The sequence below is a fragment of the Larimichthys crocea genome, chromosome VII, assembly GCF_000972845.2.
Source record: "Larimichthys crocea isolate SSNF chromosome VII, L_crocea_2.0, whole genome shotgun sequence".
In the NCBI taxonomy this organism is placed as follows: domain Eukaryota; kingdom Metazoa; phylum Chordata; class Actinopteri; family Sciaenidae; genus Larimichthys; species Larimichthys crocea.
Genome location: NC_040017.1, coordinates 18,300,693 through 18,318,488, shown reverse-complemented (window position 1 = coordinate 18,318,488; position 17,796 = coordinate 18,300,693). Strand labels below are relative to the sequence as shown.

The 17,796-nt window shown below is 42.9% G+C and overlaps 1 protein-coding gene across 2 annotated transcripts in view; it reads left to right on the top strand.

Moving 5' to 3' along the window:
* The window catches only part of schip1 (schwannomin interacting protein 1), a 191,945-nt gene that overhangs the window by 134 nt on the left and 174,015 nt on the right, over nucleotides 1-17,796 (top strand). The window contains exons 2-5 of one of the 2 annotated variants that reach the window (XM_027280289.1): nucleotides 244-337; nucleotides 6,134-6,195; nucleotides 6,434-6,520; nucleotides 8,058-8,199. In XM_027280289.1, the coding sequence (XP_027136090.1) occupies nucleotides 244-337; nucleotides 6,134-6,195; nucleotides 6,434-6,520; nucleotides 8,058-8,199 (385 nt within the window). The remainder of the gene's footprint in view (nucleotides 1-243; nucleotides 338-6,133; nucleotides 6,196-6,433; nucleotides 6,521-8,057; nucleotides 8,200-17,796) is intronic. The other variant, XM_027280290.1, reaches the window with a different exon arrangement.

Sequence of the window (17,796 nt, the reverse complement as noted above, 5' to 3'; positions counted from 1 at the left end):
CATGCATGCATGGCAACGGTGTTTATTTAGGAAAGGGTGAGTGCAGTGCAGGCTGCTTCGACATGCACAGATGAGTGATAGGAAAAAAAAAATCCTGCATAACGGCACTCTCCGCAGCTGCTGCACAGAGATGAGTACAAGCTGTCCACATACATGAGGGCTTACAGCGTGTTGCATATTTGGAGAGTTTGTGTGTGTGTGTGTGTGTGTGTGTGCGTCTTAACTTGAGCGGTGTCCTTCCAGAAGCATGTACCAGGGAGAGGAGGCGAGGCTGCGCAGCGGGAGTCTGGCTGTGGCTCGGGAGAGGAAACACCTTGCTCTGTTCATTAATAACCAGGTAAGTGGCATTCACACAGGTATATGTCATCACTGTCAAGTGGGGTTGTGCATATCTACCTCTGTGGGAATCTATTGCTTATTGATGATGGGTATGGTCTCTGTTTGGTGATGGGAACATTTCAGCAATGATGTAATTCATGTACTGATCTCTTTAGGCAGCAGTAAGTTGATGCTGCTCAGAGGCAAAGACTCTCTTAAGGGGAAAAAAAGTAGTGTATAGACAACACAGAAGTGTGATTATCTGCAATATGACAACACCTGGGCCACTATTCCCCCAGTGGTTTAGCAGCTGGAGAGACAACAGAGAAGTATCAGCACCATGGACAGTGACACCCACTTCATGTAGGAAGCGTAACTCCTTCTTCTTCTGCGTCTTCTCCTCCTCCCCTTATTCACCCGTTCAGAATGGCACAGTTGGCTGAGTTCAATATGGTTTGTGGAATTGCTTTTTCATGTTGGCTCGAGGCCACTTAAAGACTTTTGTCATGGCGGCAGCTGAAAAGCTCTCATTAATACTACACATTGTACCTCCCGCTCAAAATGACTTCATTGTCGGCAGCAGAGTAATGAGGGAATAGATGGAATGCTACGTCTTCCCTAGGTTTGATAGCAGAGCCCGTGTGTCAGGATAATGTATGCTTCTTCAGAGTCAGAGGGTTTGAGGAGGGGGCGCTTGTCGTACTTGACTCCATAATGATCAGTGTTGCTAGTTGTCTTTAACAGAAGAAATCCGATGTTTCCTGCGTGTGCGCTTTGGTGACTGTAGGTGCACAAGTTCACCTGGAAGTATCGAGCTCCTGAATATTTAATGCCAGTGATGTAGTGTTGCACATTATCGGCAGCTGGGGATATTGAGCGCGTGAGCTCTGAAAGCACTGTTCCATCACAGCATTCGACTCACTTTGCAATATATTATGATGGTGCAAACACACACACACACACACACACCTACACACACCTACACAGCCTCACTCGCTCTTAGTCAATGCATGTCCTCCTAAACTTTCTCATTTTAACTCCAGATTTCTTCCAATCCGTTTCCACTCCACCACCTCACAGTTGAATTTCATTAGTGCATTCCAAAAAAAGTGACTTTCTCCAAATTGATCCAGCTCTATGAGAGTCAGAGGTGGTTCGTATAAGACTGCTGAGGAGGACACGAGAAGCTTGGTGAAGGACTAACCAGTAATTGGCGTGTGAAATATGAGTGAGGATGGAAATTCAGGTTATTGGATATGGAGGCTGCTCCACTTGCTGTGTCCGTGTGAGTGATTCAGATTCATTGTAGAGGCGTGAACCCCCTGAGAAACACATTAATCTATCCAGCTATTACCCCATAATCAATGGGACAGCTGGATTTTATGGCCACGGGCCTGTGTTGTTAACCATTTTACACAGAGCTTATTTAAACAGCATGCCAAAGGAGGAGTGGGGGGGGGGGCAGGTTTAATGGGGTTAAGCATGAAATACACAGTGCAGGTGACATTGTTGACACAGCACTTGCAGCTTGAATCTTCAAAACATTCATCAATATCATGCATGAAGCCCAGTGGTGCTCCTAATTGTGTGAACATGCAGAAAAAATATCCCAGTGTGTCAGCTTCTTTTTAGAGCCTGTATCATAGCAGAGGACAACATTAGTTCACTACACAAACCGAGGGGGGTCACACACAGATACAGGCGTCCTGTAATATATATAGAAAGATGTACGTAGTGGGAGTGTGGTGCCAGGGAAGGGTGTCATATTTCAGAAGTGCACTACCGCCCAACCCGCCCCGAGTGGGACAGAGCTGCACTGAGTGCAGTTTGCGCCAGCTCACTCAAACGCTCCACGATTGAGTCGTAATAACCTGCGCATGGGGCGAGATGAGCCTGCACGCTGACAGATAGGTGTCTCTTGGTTCGCCGCAGTCACAGTGTGTGTGTGCGCGTGTGTGTACACGTGTGTGCTTTTTCATTAAAAACATACATACATGATGCACACACACATACTCACACACCTGCCAATTTTCCCTTTTCTCATTTCCATCCCACCCCATTATCATGTGTTGGAAGGCTGGTTTGGTCTAAATGAGTGAGCTTAGTCTTTGATCGCTCAAAGAAGAAGCCCCTTCATCGATGATATGTGTGTGTAAGTGTGTGTGTGTGTGTGTGTGTGTGTGTGTGTGTGTGAACAAGCTCTCACTCCCTCCCTCACTATATGATAACCAGAGCCGCCTCCTATTGGCTAATAGCAGCAGTGTTCCATTTTGCATTTTGATAGACTCAATGGTCATTTTCTCATTCTCGCACCTCCTTCATCCTTAACTTGTCACTCCCCGCCCACCTCCCCACTTCCTTGGATGTCCTCTTCTTCTCTCCCGAATTTAGAATAAATGTATGGCCTCCTCTTCCTTCTTATTGATAGCCTCTTGCTCCCTGCATTGTTCATCCCAGATAGCCTCTCAGCATTCCTCACCGCAGCGCCATCAGCTCAACACTTGTAGGTTTGAAGACTCGTTTTGTATTTATTCTGCGTGCACTAGTGCTGAACATTTAATCAGCAATGAATTTGATAATGGGTCATTCATTTATCAAGCAGGAATGTCAAGTATTCGCTTGTCCAATCTTTTGAAATGTGAGGATTTGATGCTTTTCTCTGTTTTTACATCACTGTAAAATGAATACTTTTAAGGCATGGGTGGTTTGTCAAGGACATTTAAATGGTTACTTTAAGGTCTGAGCATTTGAGATGTGCATTTTTCACCATATGTTGAGTTTTCTAGATGAACCCTTTTAAGAAAAAAGAGAGAAAAGGGAGATGTATTGCCTTTAGTGTACATGCTTTAAATTGGTCATCTCTGGGAGCCATTTCTTTTAAATCACACCTGTAAAACCTGTGTGTGTGGCTCTAAAAGAAATGAGTCTGTCTGCGTTTGATGAACCGCCTACTTCTAGGTATGAAATTAACATCACATCTGTATGTGTGCACGATGTAAGCTGTTCCTTATCTGTGCCTCCATAGGTCAGTTTACACCTCCTGCTCCAGCCTGGTATTAATGGCTGTGTGACTGCAGCAGTGTGTGTGAATATAAACCTGCACACGCTGTTATCTGATCAGTATGAAAACTGCTTTCTCGCTGCAGTTCTCAGTCGATAAAAGTTTATCATTTTGATTCTTTGTCAATTTACGCCTCCAAAACGTAATGTCTCTTTCTTTCTCTCCGCTGCTTTTGTTATCCCGCCTCTCTGCTCAAACAGAATTTAAAGGTTTGGGCAAAATTACAATAATGCATCAATTTCCCTCAGTAGAAAGCACTTGATTTACCCCATAGGTAGAGCACCAAGCGAAAATAGCATTTCAAATCATGTAATCACGACCACATCAACACCTACATCTCTCGGGCTCTTGTTTTTTTTTACTCAGGGTCTCAGGCAAACGAGTAAATGTTGACTTCCATATTACTCCTTGCATGCACAGCGCATGTAAATTGATTTCCAATGTTATTATTAACGAGCATCTCCACTGATACAACCCATCTCCTGACTGGTCATTTCCCCGGGCTGATCGGCAAGTCAAGCCGCGACCGAACAGCCAATAGTCTGATGCAGATGTTTCAGCGCATCGCCGCGCTGCAATCAAACCCTCTGAGATCAGATTGATGTGTGTGTCTGTGTATGTGACTTTGTGTGTGTGGGTATATGTGCATGCAGGCGCGTAGTGCATTCAGGTGTGTGTTCATGTGTGTGTGTGTGTGGGGGGGGGTTATCTCACTGAGACACCACACTAGTCTGAAGGGCACAAAGAGCTGACCATCTATATCACACAAACATTCTCTTTCTGAGTGTGTGTGTGTGTGTGTGTGTCGGCACGGACATTCGGTTGTGCCTGCCATCGATCTTCTGTGATAGAACTAGGACTCTGAGAAATTATGATTTTAATAACTCATAAATTAAAGGGCAGCAGACTGTCTGCTCTGTGCTGTTATTTTCTCTCTCTCTTTCCTTCCTCTTTTCCTTCCTTCTCTCATTTTTCAGTCACATAATGCTTATTACCGTCCACCTTCACCTTCCCTAGCCTCTCAGTCTATTGATTGCCCTTATTTTGATATTGAAAGTAATGTGATTAAGCGGTTGCCCAACAGGGCTCTGTTAATATCCCTGCTTGCGTGCAATCGTGTATTCGGTATTGATTTAATAGATTGTCATGTACCCTACATGCTACAAGTAATGTGTTTCTCCTGTCAGCTACAGTTGTGTTTTTCTCATATAACTTTAGGCCACTTTATCTGGTTCCGGAGACCCAAGACATTATAGTTTGTTGTAACCACACTAAAGATAGTAGCTGTAAAAGAAAAAAAAACAATGATGGCAGCTGAGAAAAAATGACCAACACAATGTATATCAAGCAAGTCTTGCAGTCTCACTGTACTTACTATAAACAGAATATTATAATGGAATATTTACAGTGACAGTCCATATTTTATTCATAGTATTAATGCATTTAATGTTAAATCAGTAGTATAGGTACACAACTGGTCACAACTAATGTCATTCAGATGTATTACTGTGTCTTTAAATGATACATTCCTGTCATTTTAGCACTGCCTCTATATGTATAATTAAGCAGATAAAGTGTTTGTGTCACACAGTTATTTATTAACATTTGTCATGTGATTCTTATTTTAGTTTGAGCATCTGAATGGAGTCTACAGTTGCTACGGCACAACACTTGTTGATACAGTTATATATTAAAGCCTTATTGGCCGTTTGCCTGGCATCCTGAACACTTAATCCTTACTGGCTTTGCTGAGAGGAGGGAACATTCAGAACTGTTGAAATAATGCAGCAACAGTACACAGTGTCTGGACTTTATGGACCCCATTGTTATACTACTTAAGCTTAAATGCACACAAACACACATGTACATTGAGGGTGTTGTGGCACAGTATATCCTAGTTTAGAAAAGTAATAATATGCATTGTGAAGCAAAATGTATGAATATATTTAGTTCTATTCTTTGGTTTGTCTGAAAACCTTTTATTACATTACATAGTAAAGTTGCTGACTGTAAAACCCAAACAATGAGCTAAACGCATTACACTAAAACACTCTTTAGAGCTGACGGGAGCTGCTGAATCGGGTGAATTCTCGGTGGATTCATCACTACGATGATCAGCTTTCTCATTACACACACTGTAGTCATTTCATCGTGCATCGTACTGATCTGTGAGTGGGACAAATCCTTGATATAGACACAAGCACATGAACACAAACACATACTTGTGTCCTGCTGGCTCACAGAGAGATGAGTGTATACTAGAGATGGAGTGGAGCTGCTTTGGGAACACATCCATCTGTCTGGTCCAATTGAGCTTTATGGCAGTGGCCCCAAAGCTGCGCCAAGATCAGCATCAGCCTCTGGCCTGCAGCTGGTTTCTTACTGGTTGGCACCTGCAGAGCACATGCATGCTGTTATGCATTAACACATACACACAGTGTTTTTTTTTTCTCCACCGCTATGTGTTTATGATTATTTATGCCCATGATAACAGACCTAAAGGAGATGCCGCTCTTAAGGTTAATAGACAACAGAAATAAATCATAAAAGTGTTTTTTTTTCTCTCTCTCTCTGCTTTGGCTTAGTTATGCAGCTATGCCAGACAAGGCAGCATGTGTGGGTGGAAATTACACATACAGGAAATGCTGCAGATTTATTACTGTATTTTATCCAAGCACAGCTTTACCAGTGTCATATCTTTGGCATGGAGAATTAAAAAAGCTTGTTGACTTATTGGTGCGTTTCACTGTGCAGGATGACGTGAAAAGATATCATCGCTATTGCAACCACAGCGGAGGGCAGGCGAAGGTGGAGAGGTAAGACATGACACAGTACTACCACTGTCGCTTGAAAAAAATTCAATGAGGTGGGTATACCGTAATGCAAAACCTTTTTTTTCAATTATACAAGACTCTTATGCTGCCACGACAAGGACTAAACCCTAACATGACAGCCAATTTCTAGCATAATGGAAGTGCTGCAAACAATGCATGCAGTTCTTGAATGTTTCTATTCTCATATTTCTGTCTGTATGTCTTCTCGTTTTTATCATAGAGGACGTCCTCGCAGGAGCGAGGAAGAGGATGACAATAGTCCTCATCGTCGTGAGCAACAGCAGCACCTGGAGATCAAGGCTATTGTGTGAGTGAATCATCTGTAGCCTTGTGTTTTTTCTATATAAAAAAAAAGAAAAAGTTTCTGTTCTACATTTTTTAACAATTTCCCGCTGAGTGACAGCCACGTTACCTATGACCTTAAAAGTGCATTATGGTTGTTGTGTGTGGGAGAGATCAATCTGTGTGTGGATTCAATCTTCCCTCTGATTAGGTTTCAGACTCAGGGGTCAGAGTGCACTTTTGAGTGCGTGAACCCTCATAGACTGCCATCTAACACCCTTTTACTTAAACATGGGCCCACATTTTTAAAGGTGTAAGAGGGAAGGACAGCTTTTGCCTCAGGCTTTCACTTCCTTGAAAGTCGGGGATTGAGAAGAGAAAGCCAATGTCTCTGTGTAGAGTTAACATGATTGGGGTGTAGAAAGGTGAGATGGATTGAGAAAAAATATAGCAGTGCAACAGGAAGCATGGGGAGAGAGAGGCGGATGGAGGGAGTGGTGGAGACGCAGAAGGAGCAAAGGGAGAATAAAAGTGGAGAAAATAGGGATGGAGGAGGTGAGGGGGTGGTATTGGTTTTGGAGCTAGGAGTTATGGCTTTATTCAGTTTGTTCCATTTGGCTCAGCTGTCTCTCTGCTTCACTGGAGGTGAATGTGTTTCTCCATTGGGTAATTGATCCTACACTCCATCCTGGACCCTGGCGTTGGGGTGACTACAAGGATGAAAGAGAGTCTAAAGTGAGAGATGAGAGAGAGATCTGTGGAGGGTGAGGATAGGGGTGAGATAGGTGAGGGAGGGGTCAGGAGCAAGATTTAAAGGGTGAAAAAAAGCAACGCTGAGGAAAAATATTGGGGGGAAAATGTTTCAGAAGACATGAGGAAAGTCACACAAGACAAAAAATGATATGTGATCAATGGTGACGTCATCTATTACCCTATGTTTTTATAACAGTAATGAAGCCAGTCATTTATTCTACGACATACATATTGTCATTTCCTGTTGTATTTGCCACACAGTTGGAGGAGGTGTTTTTTCTACATTCTTCAAAGTTTTCTTTTAACCTTGAGGACAATAATATGATATTTAATAATTCCATGGTGATTTTTTTTTAAACTTCATATTTAGGAAATCATGTTTGTTTTCAGTTTGGTGTGGTGGGTGGCTCTACATAAAAACTACAGTTCCCATGTGCCTGAAACCAGGTGTAATTGTGAACAAAGCATCGTACCATAGCTAATAAACGTATCCAAAACCAAAACCTAGAATTAACAAAGTGTATTTATTAGTTTAAACTCATCATGAGTGATGCACAAAGGATAACTTTATTATAACCTCAATGACTGGACATTCATCATAGAAATGCTCCATGGGAACTGTAGTTGACTTTGCTTTGTTTCTCATCCCTTGTACTAAAAACTCCAGTTTTATCCAAATGTTGGAAATGCTTCTACAGACTGTCTATGCATAAAATAAACATCTAAAAATTCTGGACCCATAACTCCTCCCCTAAAGTAACTAGTAGATGCCAATGATATACATTCTTTGTCCACTTTTACATTCTCAGGATCCAGCGGGCCTGGCGTGCTAGCACATCCCGCAGAGGGAGTTGGCAGGGTCAGGACAAGAACCATCCCGGCGATCATCTGGGTGAGACAGTGCCTTCCGAGAGCCTCCAGGACCCTGTGATGACCACCAATATTTCTCCGGTAAGATAGTGTGAATAAAATCAAACAGACAACCAATATGGTACCACATGAGGATGAGGCAGGTGGCGAGAGATCTAGACATCTTTAAGTTATCTGCCCTGCTGTGCAGTCTGAGTTATCAGCTGTGATGTGTTGTTTCTGCACGCGATGAAAAAGGGAGGGGTGAGTGGATGCATGGATGGATAGACTAATAAAGAAGAGAGTAAAGGAGGGAAACGAGGGAGGGGTGTTTACCTCTAGTGTCATCTGTGGGACCACGGGGGTCGGTGTTGGTGGAGGTGGATTGGATGCCAGCTGGCACTGTGCCCAGATCTGTAATTAGCCGTTAATTAGGTAAATTTTCAAAGCTGGTTGATTGATTAATGAAGTGCTTCTGCCCTTGTCCTCCTCCGTCTCACCTCCCCAAACCCCCCACCTCCTCATCTCTTCCTGCTCCTGAGGGAGCACAGGGGGAGAATTAAACAGTGTTCACAGGGCATGGCAGCCAGAGAAAAACACACACGCACGCACACACACACACACACACACACACACACACACACAACTGTATGAGCAGCAAATAAACAGCGAGGAGAGAATGAAGGAGAAAGAAACAAAGTCGGAGTGGGGTTGGAGGGGGGTAGCTGGGAGGGGGGTTGCGGCGGCACAGATAAGGAGATGAATGCGGAGATGCAAAGAGATGCCTTTAGATCGGCTCAAGTTCTAAGTGACAGACAGACACAGACACAAACAAACACAGTCTGCTGGTTTCTCAGTCTGTGTTGGCTCTGGCAGTGTAGTACTCACACTGAGACACACCAAGCTAGCCGTGCACGCCTGCCCACGCTCTTTGCAGAGACTCGGCACAGAAAAAGTATGATGTCATGTCTGCATACTCAATAGTGTGTGTGTGTGTGTGTGTGTGTGGGAGATATATTTTTCCCACTCTCTATTTCAGCATTGCTGGAGGAAAGCAACATTCCCCCAGCAAACAGATGGGCTGGTGTCCTAGTGTGTGTGTGTGTGTGTGTGTGTGTGTATGTGTATGTGTGTGTGCTTTGTTTTTAGGTTGTTTGTTCTGCTTGAAGGAGTTTGTTGTTCATTAGCACAGCAGCAAATGTCTTCCTAATTAGAAAGTTACTGTAACTTAAAAACCAAGATGACAAAAAAATCCCCCTCTCCTCTCCTTTCTTCTCCTCCAGCTCCTACCCCTTACTTTATTTTCCCCCCACATTATTATTATTATTATTGGAAATATGAAAGTATGTATTATATCATCTACTTATCTGGTCTTTTCAGTGCAGTGGTGACTAGGTAGGTGGGTAAAAGCCTCCCACCTACACCTTTAACAGGGGCTGGGTGGCATTCATCAAAGCCTCTGGTGGAATGTAACAAAGTACATTTACTCAAATAGCGTTCTTGAATATAAATTTGAGGTATTTTTTTTAGTATTATTAGTTATTAGTATTGCCATTTTATGCTATTTTATACTACAACTTCACTGTATTTCATAGGAAATTATTCTACCTTTTACTCCACTATATTTATCTGACAGCCATATTGACTAGTACTTTACAAACTATGATTTTATAGACAAAACATATGACGAGCCTATAAAATATGACAGACTTTATTTGTTATTTGTCTTTGTTAACTTTATTGCATTGTTAGTTTCTGTACATTCTGCTTATAATGTATAACTTTCTGTACATGTTCAATGCACTATTGCAACTTTTGCTAGAGTAAAAAACTTTTACCTCTCCTTTACACAGAGAGACTGTAAGGATGATTGACTGCAGTGCTGCTCCACACACTGTGCACTGATATATATCCCTGGTTATGTTTAGGAATGTATATAATAAATCCCTGTGCACAGAGGTGGACTACTTGCATATATGCACCACTGCTCCACTGTTCACCTCACACCTCTCCCTACCCCCTTTGTTATAAACACGAACAAGTGCATAAATAAAAACAATATACATTAAATTACATTCAAATAAGAAAAAAGTATAAAATTACTTCTAATATTTCCCTCCCTATAGGAATATTCCACATCCAGTTCATACCAGACCTGATGTGCACAGTAATCCCATGCTACTCAATATGGAAATCTGCTAAATATTGCTTAAAGTCACTTTAATACTTAACAAAGAAAGAGGAGAATTCCTTTTGAAATTAAACACAGCACCATTGTTTAGACATAACCTTTTTGTTTGACTACTTTTTCACTTCAGATCCTTCTCCTCTCGCCTGCATCCCTTCTCTTTGCACCTCTGCACACAACACACCACTCATTTCTTTTCTTGCGTTGTCTTTTCTCTTGCTCTCTTCGTCTGTCCTCATTCACACCGTGTCACTCTGCGGTGGCTGTTGTGCTCTCTGAAGGACAGACATTCATCAGTGTAAGGCCAGGGTGCCACATTATATGTGTGTGTGGTGCCGTTTAGATGTGTGTGTGTGGGTGTTCATGTGAGCTCGTGTGGGCTTGAAGGACCTTACTATTGGCCTGCAGGGGAGGGGGGGTTCAAACATACTTCATGCATATTTCATGGGACTCTGATATTGAACACTACACACACACACACACACACACACACAAATACTCACACACGCAGGCATATATTATACACTGCAGCACACACTGAGGCTTCAAACAGAAAAACATCCTTGATCCACCCTCAATCTCATAACACCTCCAAGAATTCAAGTCTTTGACTTAATATCAACATCAAATCCGACACATACTGAGTGTGTGTCTTCCACATATTGCAGTTGTCCAGCAATGGTGGGCTCAAGCCTGCTGTAGCCCTCGACCCAAATGCATTATTTATACACAGAGGGGCCAGGCCCTACATGTCCTGCTCTGGCCATGCCTTATAGTAAATCAATAGGTCTGACTGTTCTAAAAACACTGCAGCTGTATGTTGGCTGACCTGCGGGGAGTGCTGTGTTAGAAGATTATGTCAGATGTTGTATGTGTGGGATTGTTCTACAATATAGAGTAACACCATGGAGAGTATGTGAGCATCTGAAAGCCACAACAGCTCAGTTGTGCGAACCATGTTTCTAACTTACCTCCAGGCGAAACTTAACATTCTGCGTGTCCACTTATCTGGGTGAATTTGAAAAATGATTCCTCATAACCGATTGGCTGCACTTTTGAATACTGATGAGATGTTGGACACAGCAGTAAGCCTAGTGAAGTCTAATAAATGATGATCTGTAAGCTGTAATGGACACAAGGTGGATTAGTTTAACTGTAGATTTTCAGTATAGGCCGATTGCAGTTTGCTCAGTATTTAGCTTTGAAACTATTTCCATTTATAGTGTGATGTGAACGCGTGCATTTACATGCGAGCATCTGTACGTGCTGACTTTGTTGCTTGGATCCTCGTGATTCGCAGCGAGTGTGACCCTCTGGGATGTTTTGGTGAGTTTTTATTCAGACACAAACCTGTGATCAGAGCTGAAGTGTCGAGAATGAAAATGAAAAGCTTCAGTGCTGTGCCTGTCATTATAAAGAAACTAATACTGCCGCTGGGCTGCTCGATCACTAATGAAATGATTTCAGTGATGGATCGTTAAGAGAAGAGAAGGACTGTCAGCAGAAGAGAGAAAATCGAGAGAGAGAGTTGAGAGTGAAATATGGATAAAAACGCATTACATTATCTATGCTTGGGCTGTGCTAATACAAGTTTTGCGAGTCTGTGGCTGTGTTTATTTGCTAACGTTGTTGGTGGACATTGATCTGTTCCCATCTCTGTGACATGTTTGCATTTTTTTCCCCCTCCTTCTCTGGGACCCAGGCGGAGGGAAAGTGTTAGTGTAAGCATTCCTGCAGCCTGCGTGGGAGATCATTCTCTCATGTCTCACCGCCAAGAATCTCACAAAGCAAAGTGACGGCTTCATCCGTGCCTCCACCTCGAGCCCCCCCCTCCCCAATCCCTTTTTCCCACCCTCATTCTATGTCATCCCTCACTTTCCCCTCCCACCGCCTCTTCATGCACATACACGCTTCCACGTTCACAAACACACACCGGTTTCCGCCCGTTTCTCCAGGCAGATGCTAACAGATTACTTGTTTTATTGGTGTCACTTGGTGTCTCATTTGAAATAAATTTATATACCTCTGCCCCGGAGTTGACATCAATCTGGCTTAACTCATTTAATAGCCATGACATTTGCCTATTAGCTTATTTACTGTCAAAACAGGCCGAGGCTCAGCTGGCTTCCTGAGAGACGGTAACTCTTGCATTTGTAACCGATGGGGAAGAAAATGTGATTGCTTGTGCAAAATATAAACTCCAAGTGGAATATTCAATTCTGGTAGGCATGGACACACACATACTGAAGTCAAAACCCATCGTGTATAAACACGCATTCATTGTATCCCATAGACTTACAAATAGCAGCCAGGGTCTTTATTTAACCCAGCTGCATATGCTTAGATTAGAAAAACAGGGACAATAAGGAGTAAAGGCCATTGTCTAAGTATATTTCATCATGTTTTAGGAAGATGCCTCCTTCTTTTCTAATTTGCTGCCCTTATAATTTGCTGTTGTTGTAGCTGCTGCTGTTTGCTGGTAGTGCAAACTCAACAGTTTTCCCCGTTGTCTTGATAAATTCCATCAGTACAACCACAGAGTAACCGTAACGTAATGTGCCGGGAATGTTGAGTTATATTAACAGTAGCTGAACAAACAAAACAACTGCAAAGAGAAGTGGTTAGAATTAAGTAGTGATTGATTTCTCTGTAGATTGGCGAGTGTGTAGTGAAGGAACTAGTGCTGGGGAAAATGCACATGTACCATTACAGCATAGATTACTACACCCACCTCTATATTTTTACCTCACCTTTAGTTGCTTATGCTCGACAAGCCCCCAGCTATTATTTGAAACACCCTTTTATTTATTAATTTATGCAAGCATGTGGAAATCTACATACAGTTCATATGGTGGACATACCCCAGCATGCACACAATCTCATACCTGGAAAGTGATGCTCCAAAATAGCCATTGATTTTGTGAAAGCCCAATGGGTAGATATCTTGGAGATTTATCATGGCTATAGAGGAGGAAAATGAGGAGAGGAGCAAGCCGATGTCTCCAGGAGGTTGAGAGAGAGAGAGCACGATGAATGGCTAGAAAGCCGAAAGGAGGAGGTGAGAGAGCATAGGGAAGATGTGGTGGATGATTATGAGGATAATAACTCCACATTAGAGCCCTCCATGAGCCACCATTTGTGTGTGGGTGTGAGATGGAGTGTATGCGCAGGCGCAGGTATGTCTGTCAAAGTGTCTCGTTCCTTCTTCATCACTGTCTCTGTCCAAACTGCACCAAAGATTAATGCTGACCATTATAACTGCCAGCTACACACACACACACACACACACACACACACACACACCCTTTAATGCTCACATCAGCTCATGTACACAAATATAAACACACCGACGGTCTTCAGTGGCACATTAAGAGCATCTTATGACCCCCCCAAAAAAAAAAAAAAAATCAATGAAAGCTGTTACACAAATGGAGAAGAGCTGACAAGTGAAAAAGAGCAAGAGGGCAAGATGGAGCTTGATCAAGGCACTGGGGGGAAAGATGGGAAGAATACCGAGTGAAAAGGGCGTGAGCATTTCAGCTCATTTTCGTCTCCTCACTTTATGGCATTTGCTGCTGTTTTTTTTTGTGAGAACAATATCCCGAATCACTTGATTGGATATTTACAGCAGGCTGTGTGTGGCATTTCAATGAGAGCGATAGTTTACAGCTGGTGTATGGGGATTTGATTGGATGCTGCTGCTCACTGCAAACTCCCCCTGAGTGTCTAATTGGTTATTTATCTAGAAAATATGCCATTTAGCTGACATTACTTAAACTAAACAAGCATATAGCCGCATGCATGCTCACATATGGCCTCCATACAGACATGGAAGTGACACATCTATACACACAAACTATAAGGATACATAAATCTGCTGGAAGCATCTCCCAGCCATCTGCAGCGGTAATAACACTCTGCTACCTAAGGGTATATGCTCTACTGTTCTATTATAGCAAACTCCTCTCCTCTACTCTCTTTCCTGCAGCCTAGTTTCCTTCCTCATCCGTTCCTCCACCAGTCTCCTGCTTTCACACCCCCAACTTGCTCTCTTCCTCTTGCACATAGGGCTTGTCCTCCTCTTTAGCCCATCTTACACACAGATAGGCTCAGTCCTCATGGCCAGCGAGTCTTCCATAATGAGGTCCCAGGAGGAGAGTGAAGTAGCATAAAGAGCAAAGAGGGCAGCAGAAGGGAGGAGAAGAGTTGAGGGTTTAAGGCCTAGCTGACCTGCTCACATAGGAAACCTCTGGAATAGTCCATCCCCCCTTTTTCATCTCTACCTCACACTATCCCTATACCCCTCCTCTTATGTCTCCCTTAGGCCATCTTCTCCTCCCCTCTCCTCTTTTCATCAGCCAGCTACAATTACTGTCTATTAACCAGATCATAGGCATTATAATCCTATCCTGACAGCATCCCTGCTGTGTGCACAGTATACTTTGTGGTGAGCAGAGGATGAGGGGGGAAAGTGGAGACTGGTCGCAATCCTCAGAGAGGGGAGAAGGGTATCTGTGGTGGAGGGTAAATCAAAAGCATGCATATGTAAGATGAGGCTGGGGACGGCAGTGGAGGGTCGGAGGAGAGCGAGAAAATCAAGTCCGGGCTGTGCGTTGAACATGTTTTATCTCATATGGTGTGCAACAGGGTCCATAAGGTATCCTCCTCTCCTCTGATCTGATTATTGGCACCTCGCTTGTCACATGAGCACAATCCTTAGAGACAGAAAGCTAATGAGATTATTGCACATACCACACTTTTGCTTATACACCCGGGCTTTTGGGATTGCCAGCCGCACTGAGCATTTATTTTAAGTTTGCTTGTTGTCTTTCTATAATGATTTTTCTTCCATTTATTTAGCTGCAGTTAAGACCACACGCAGATTAATCCTCGTTCCATCGACCATGCAGAGGCTAAGCAGAAAGGAGTGATGAGCGGGTCAATGACTGCTAAACTAGAGGCACCTCCCTGATATCATAAAGTCCTGGCGGCCGTGACAGTTTGCTGCTGATTGTCTCATCCGTCTGTGCCCTAATGGAGAGGAGAGCTTCTCACCACTGCTCTGTCTATTAACAGTTTAAGCAAGCGTCTGATAAAGGGCACGTGAAATGATCTCTGACCATTAAAGGAGTTTTCGGCGATGCGACGGTGATGATTGACCTTCTTTATATCTACATATCTGTCCATCTTTCCCGGTGTATGTCCATCTGTTTCTGTTTGTCTGTCTCTTCTGCACACTCAAGGTCTCAAAAGGGATTATACTAAAGTGTTCAAGTATTTCAGTCGCTAGTGTACTTGTGTCAGCTACTATACTGTAGCAATTCACTGATCTTCCTTGCTCACTGGGCTGTTACTTTGTCTTTTATTTATGTTTTCTGATTGTCTATCTGGTGGATATTGTTGCAAAAGCCATGTATTATTTTTTTGCTACGGTGCTACGGTTAGATAGCTGGACATAAGTAACAGGAGGATTTCTGAGGCGGCACATCTTGTTATCGCTTACTCCAAGTTTGCTTTTTTTTGGTCCGGCTTGCAGCTGCAGGATTCAGTCGATTCTCGGTCGATGCTTTCCAGACTAAGACCTCATATTGAAAACTGACTTTGTTAGAGTCAGGCCAGCTTTCTGCGAGACTAACCTTTAACCACTCGGCCATGCTGAACGTGTGTCTGTGTATGCAAGTGTGTGTTTGTGATATTGGATGCCAGTGGAGACTGTCCTGTGGGTGGATTTCTCACAGGCACATTTGATCTCTGTCTGCCCTTTCTCATGTCTTTTTGATCTATGAGTCAGGGATGAAGGGAGGAGGTTTTGTCCTCTAGTTTGATGCACGTAATGAGTGTCCGTTCTTTACTGCACCACAAAGAAAAGACCATAACACATCCAAGGGGGGGAGAAGATGGATTGCAGATTGCTATGGGCTGAATGCGAGGCGTTCCTCTCAGCCAATGTGTGTAAAAACTTAGTGTTGTCAGGTGTGAATGTGCTTTAGTGTGTCGGGGAATCTTCCCAGCCAAGAGCCTTTGCTTTGAAGTTGTGCCTTTGTCTACAATAGATTGTTGAATCTTTGAAGCCATTGTAAAAGCACTTGTATTTGCATATCCATTTACATCAACTGTAAAGGTACTGTACGGGCATGTGTTTGTGTGTGCTGGAGCGTACGTGAGCACCCACGCACAGAGCACCTGTCTAGTTGCCCCTCTGGCAATTTAAATATTGGCCCACTGTGTCCTCATAATCTTCTGCCATCACCATGGTAACGGTGAACTTGCTCAGGATGTCCTTATTTACTTATGCAAATGACGTCCTGCAGCTTTCCAACATGTCAGTCACAATCCCAAGCACATTGTAAAAAAAAGTCAGCCAAAAAGGTGAGGAGTGTCAGTCTCAGCTCGAAATTATGTAACTTTCACTGAGCACCAGTTTGTCCAAAGATCAGTATGTGTGTGCCAAGTGCTCTCAATAGAAATCAGTGTGTCAAAAAGAGTCTGAAGCTCTGACACGTCGAGTTTTTAAATGCGAACTTTTTCTCTCATTGATCTATTCTAGTCTTTTAATCCACGTTTTTCTTTGTGAAATTACTGGTTTTGTAACCGTTTCACCTGTGCAAGCTTCAACAGACCCAGCGGCACTTCACCTTCATTTGTCTGCATATTTATTTTGTTTACAAAATGTTTATGGAAATTAAGGGGATTTATTTGCTGCTGTTTGGTCTGAGCAGTCCCACCATGCCTTCACCAATGAGAACTTCTGCATAAGCTGGCAGAAGTCCCCACTGTTATCTTTCCTCCTTTTCTTCTATTCTGTTCTTTTTTAGATACCGAGATACTTCTTTTTCTTCTTCCAGCTTCTTCATCTTTCTTCTTCTGTCCAACTTTCTTTAGTCCGCCTCAGCAGCTCCTTGCTAAAGTTGGTGTAGTTATTTTACATTTAATCTTCTGAAAATAATGTCTTTGTTGTGTGATTTATTACATTATATAACGGTTGCAATGTATTACATTGGTTGCTTTGTGGGCTTTTGGTGAGTCCATCTGGGTTGATGGATAATATGAGATTGTCAATACAGAGTTCCCCTTGCTGGCTGCTTGGCCTGACTCTTTGGGGCTGTGTGAGCAGCTCAGACATTTGAAGGTAACTCCATGTGGAGCTGCTGCTCCTTTGACTTTGAAAAAGCAGTTGAGGTGGTTCAGATAAGATGCCTCATGGAGGCCCCCAACTGGGAGGAAACCCTGGGGCAAATCCAAAACACGTTGGAGGTGTTGTTTGTCCAGTGTTGGGCGAGTTATTTTAAAAATGTAATTCCTTACATATAATACACTTTGTATTAAAATTACCTGCTTATTAACAATAATGCGATGATTTAGTGGTTAACTCAGTGTTAAAAACAAACCTCATTTACGTTCACTAGAAACAAAATTAAAGTCAAAACTGCCTCAGTTATTACCAAGTTAGCAAGCAATCACCAGCATTGGTTCTATCCTGTTCGACGCTGCTCTAACTCATTTTTTGGAAG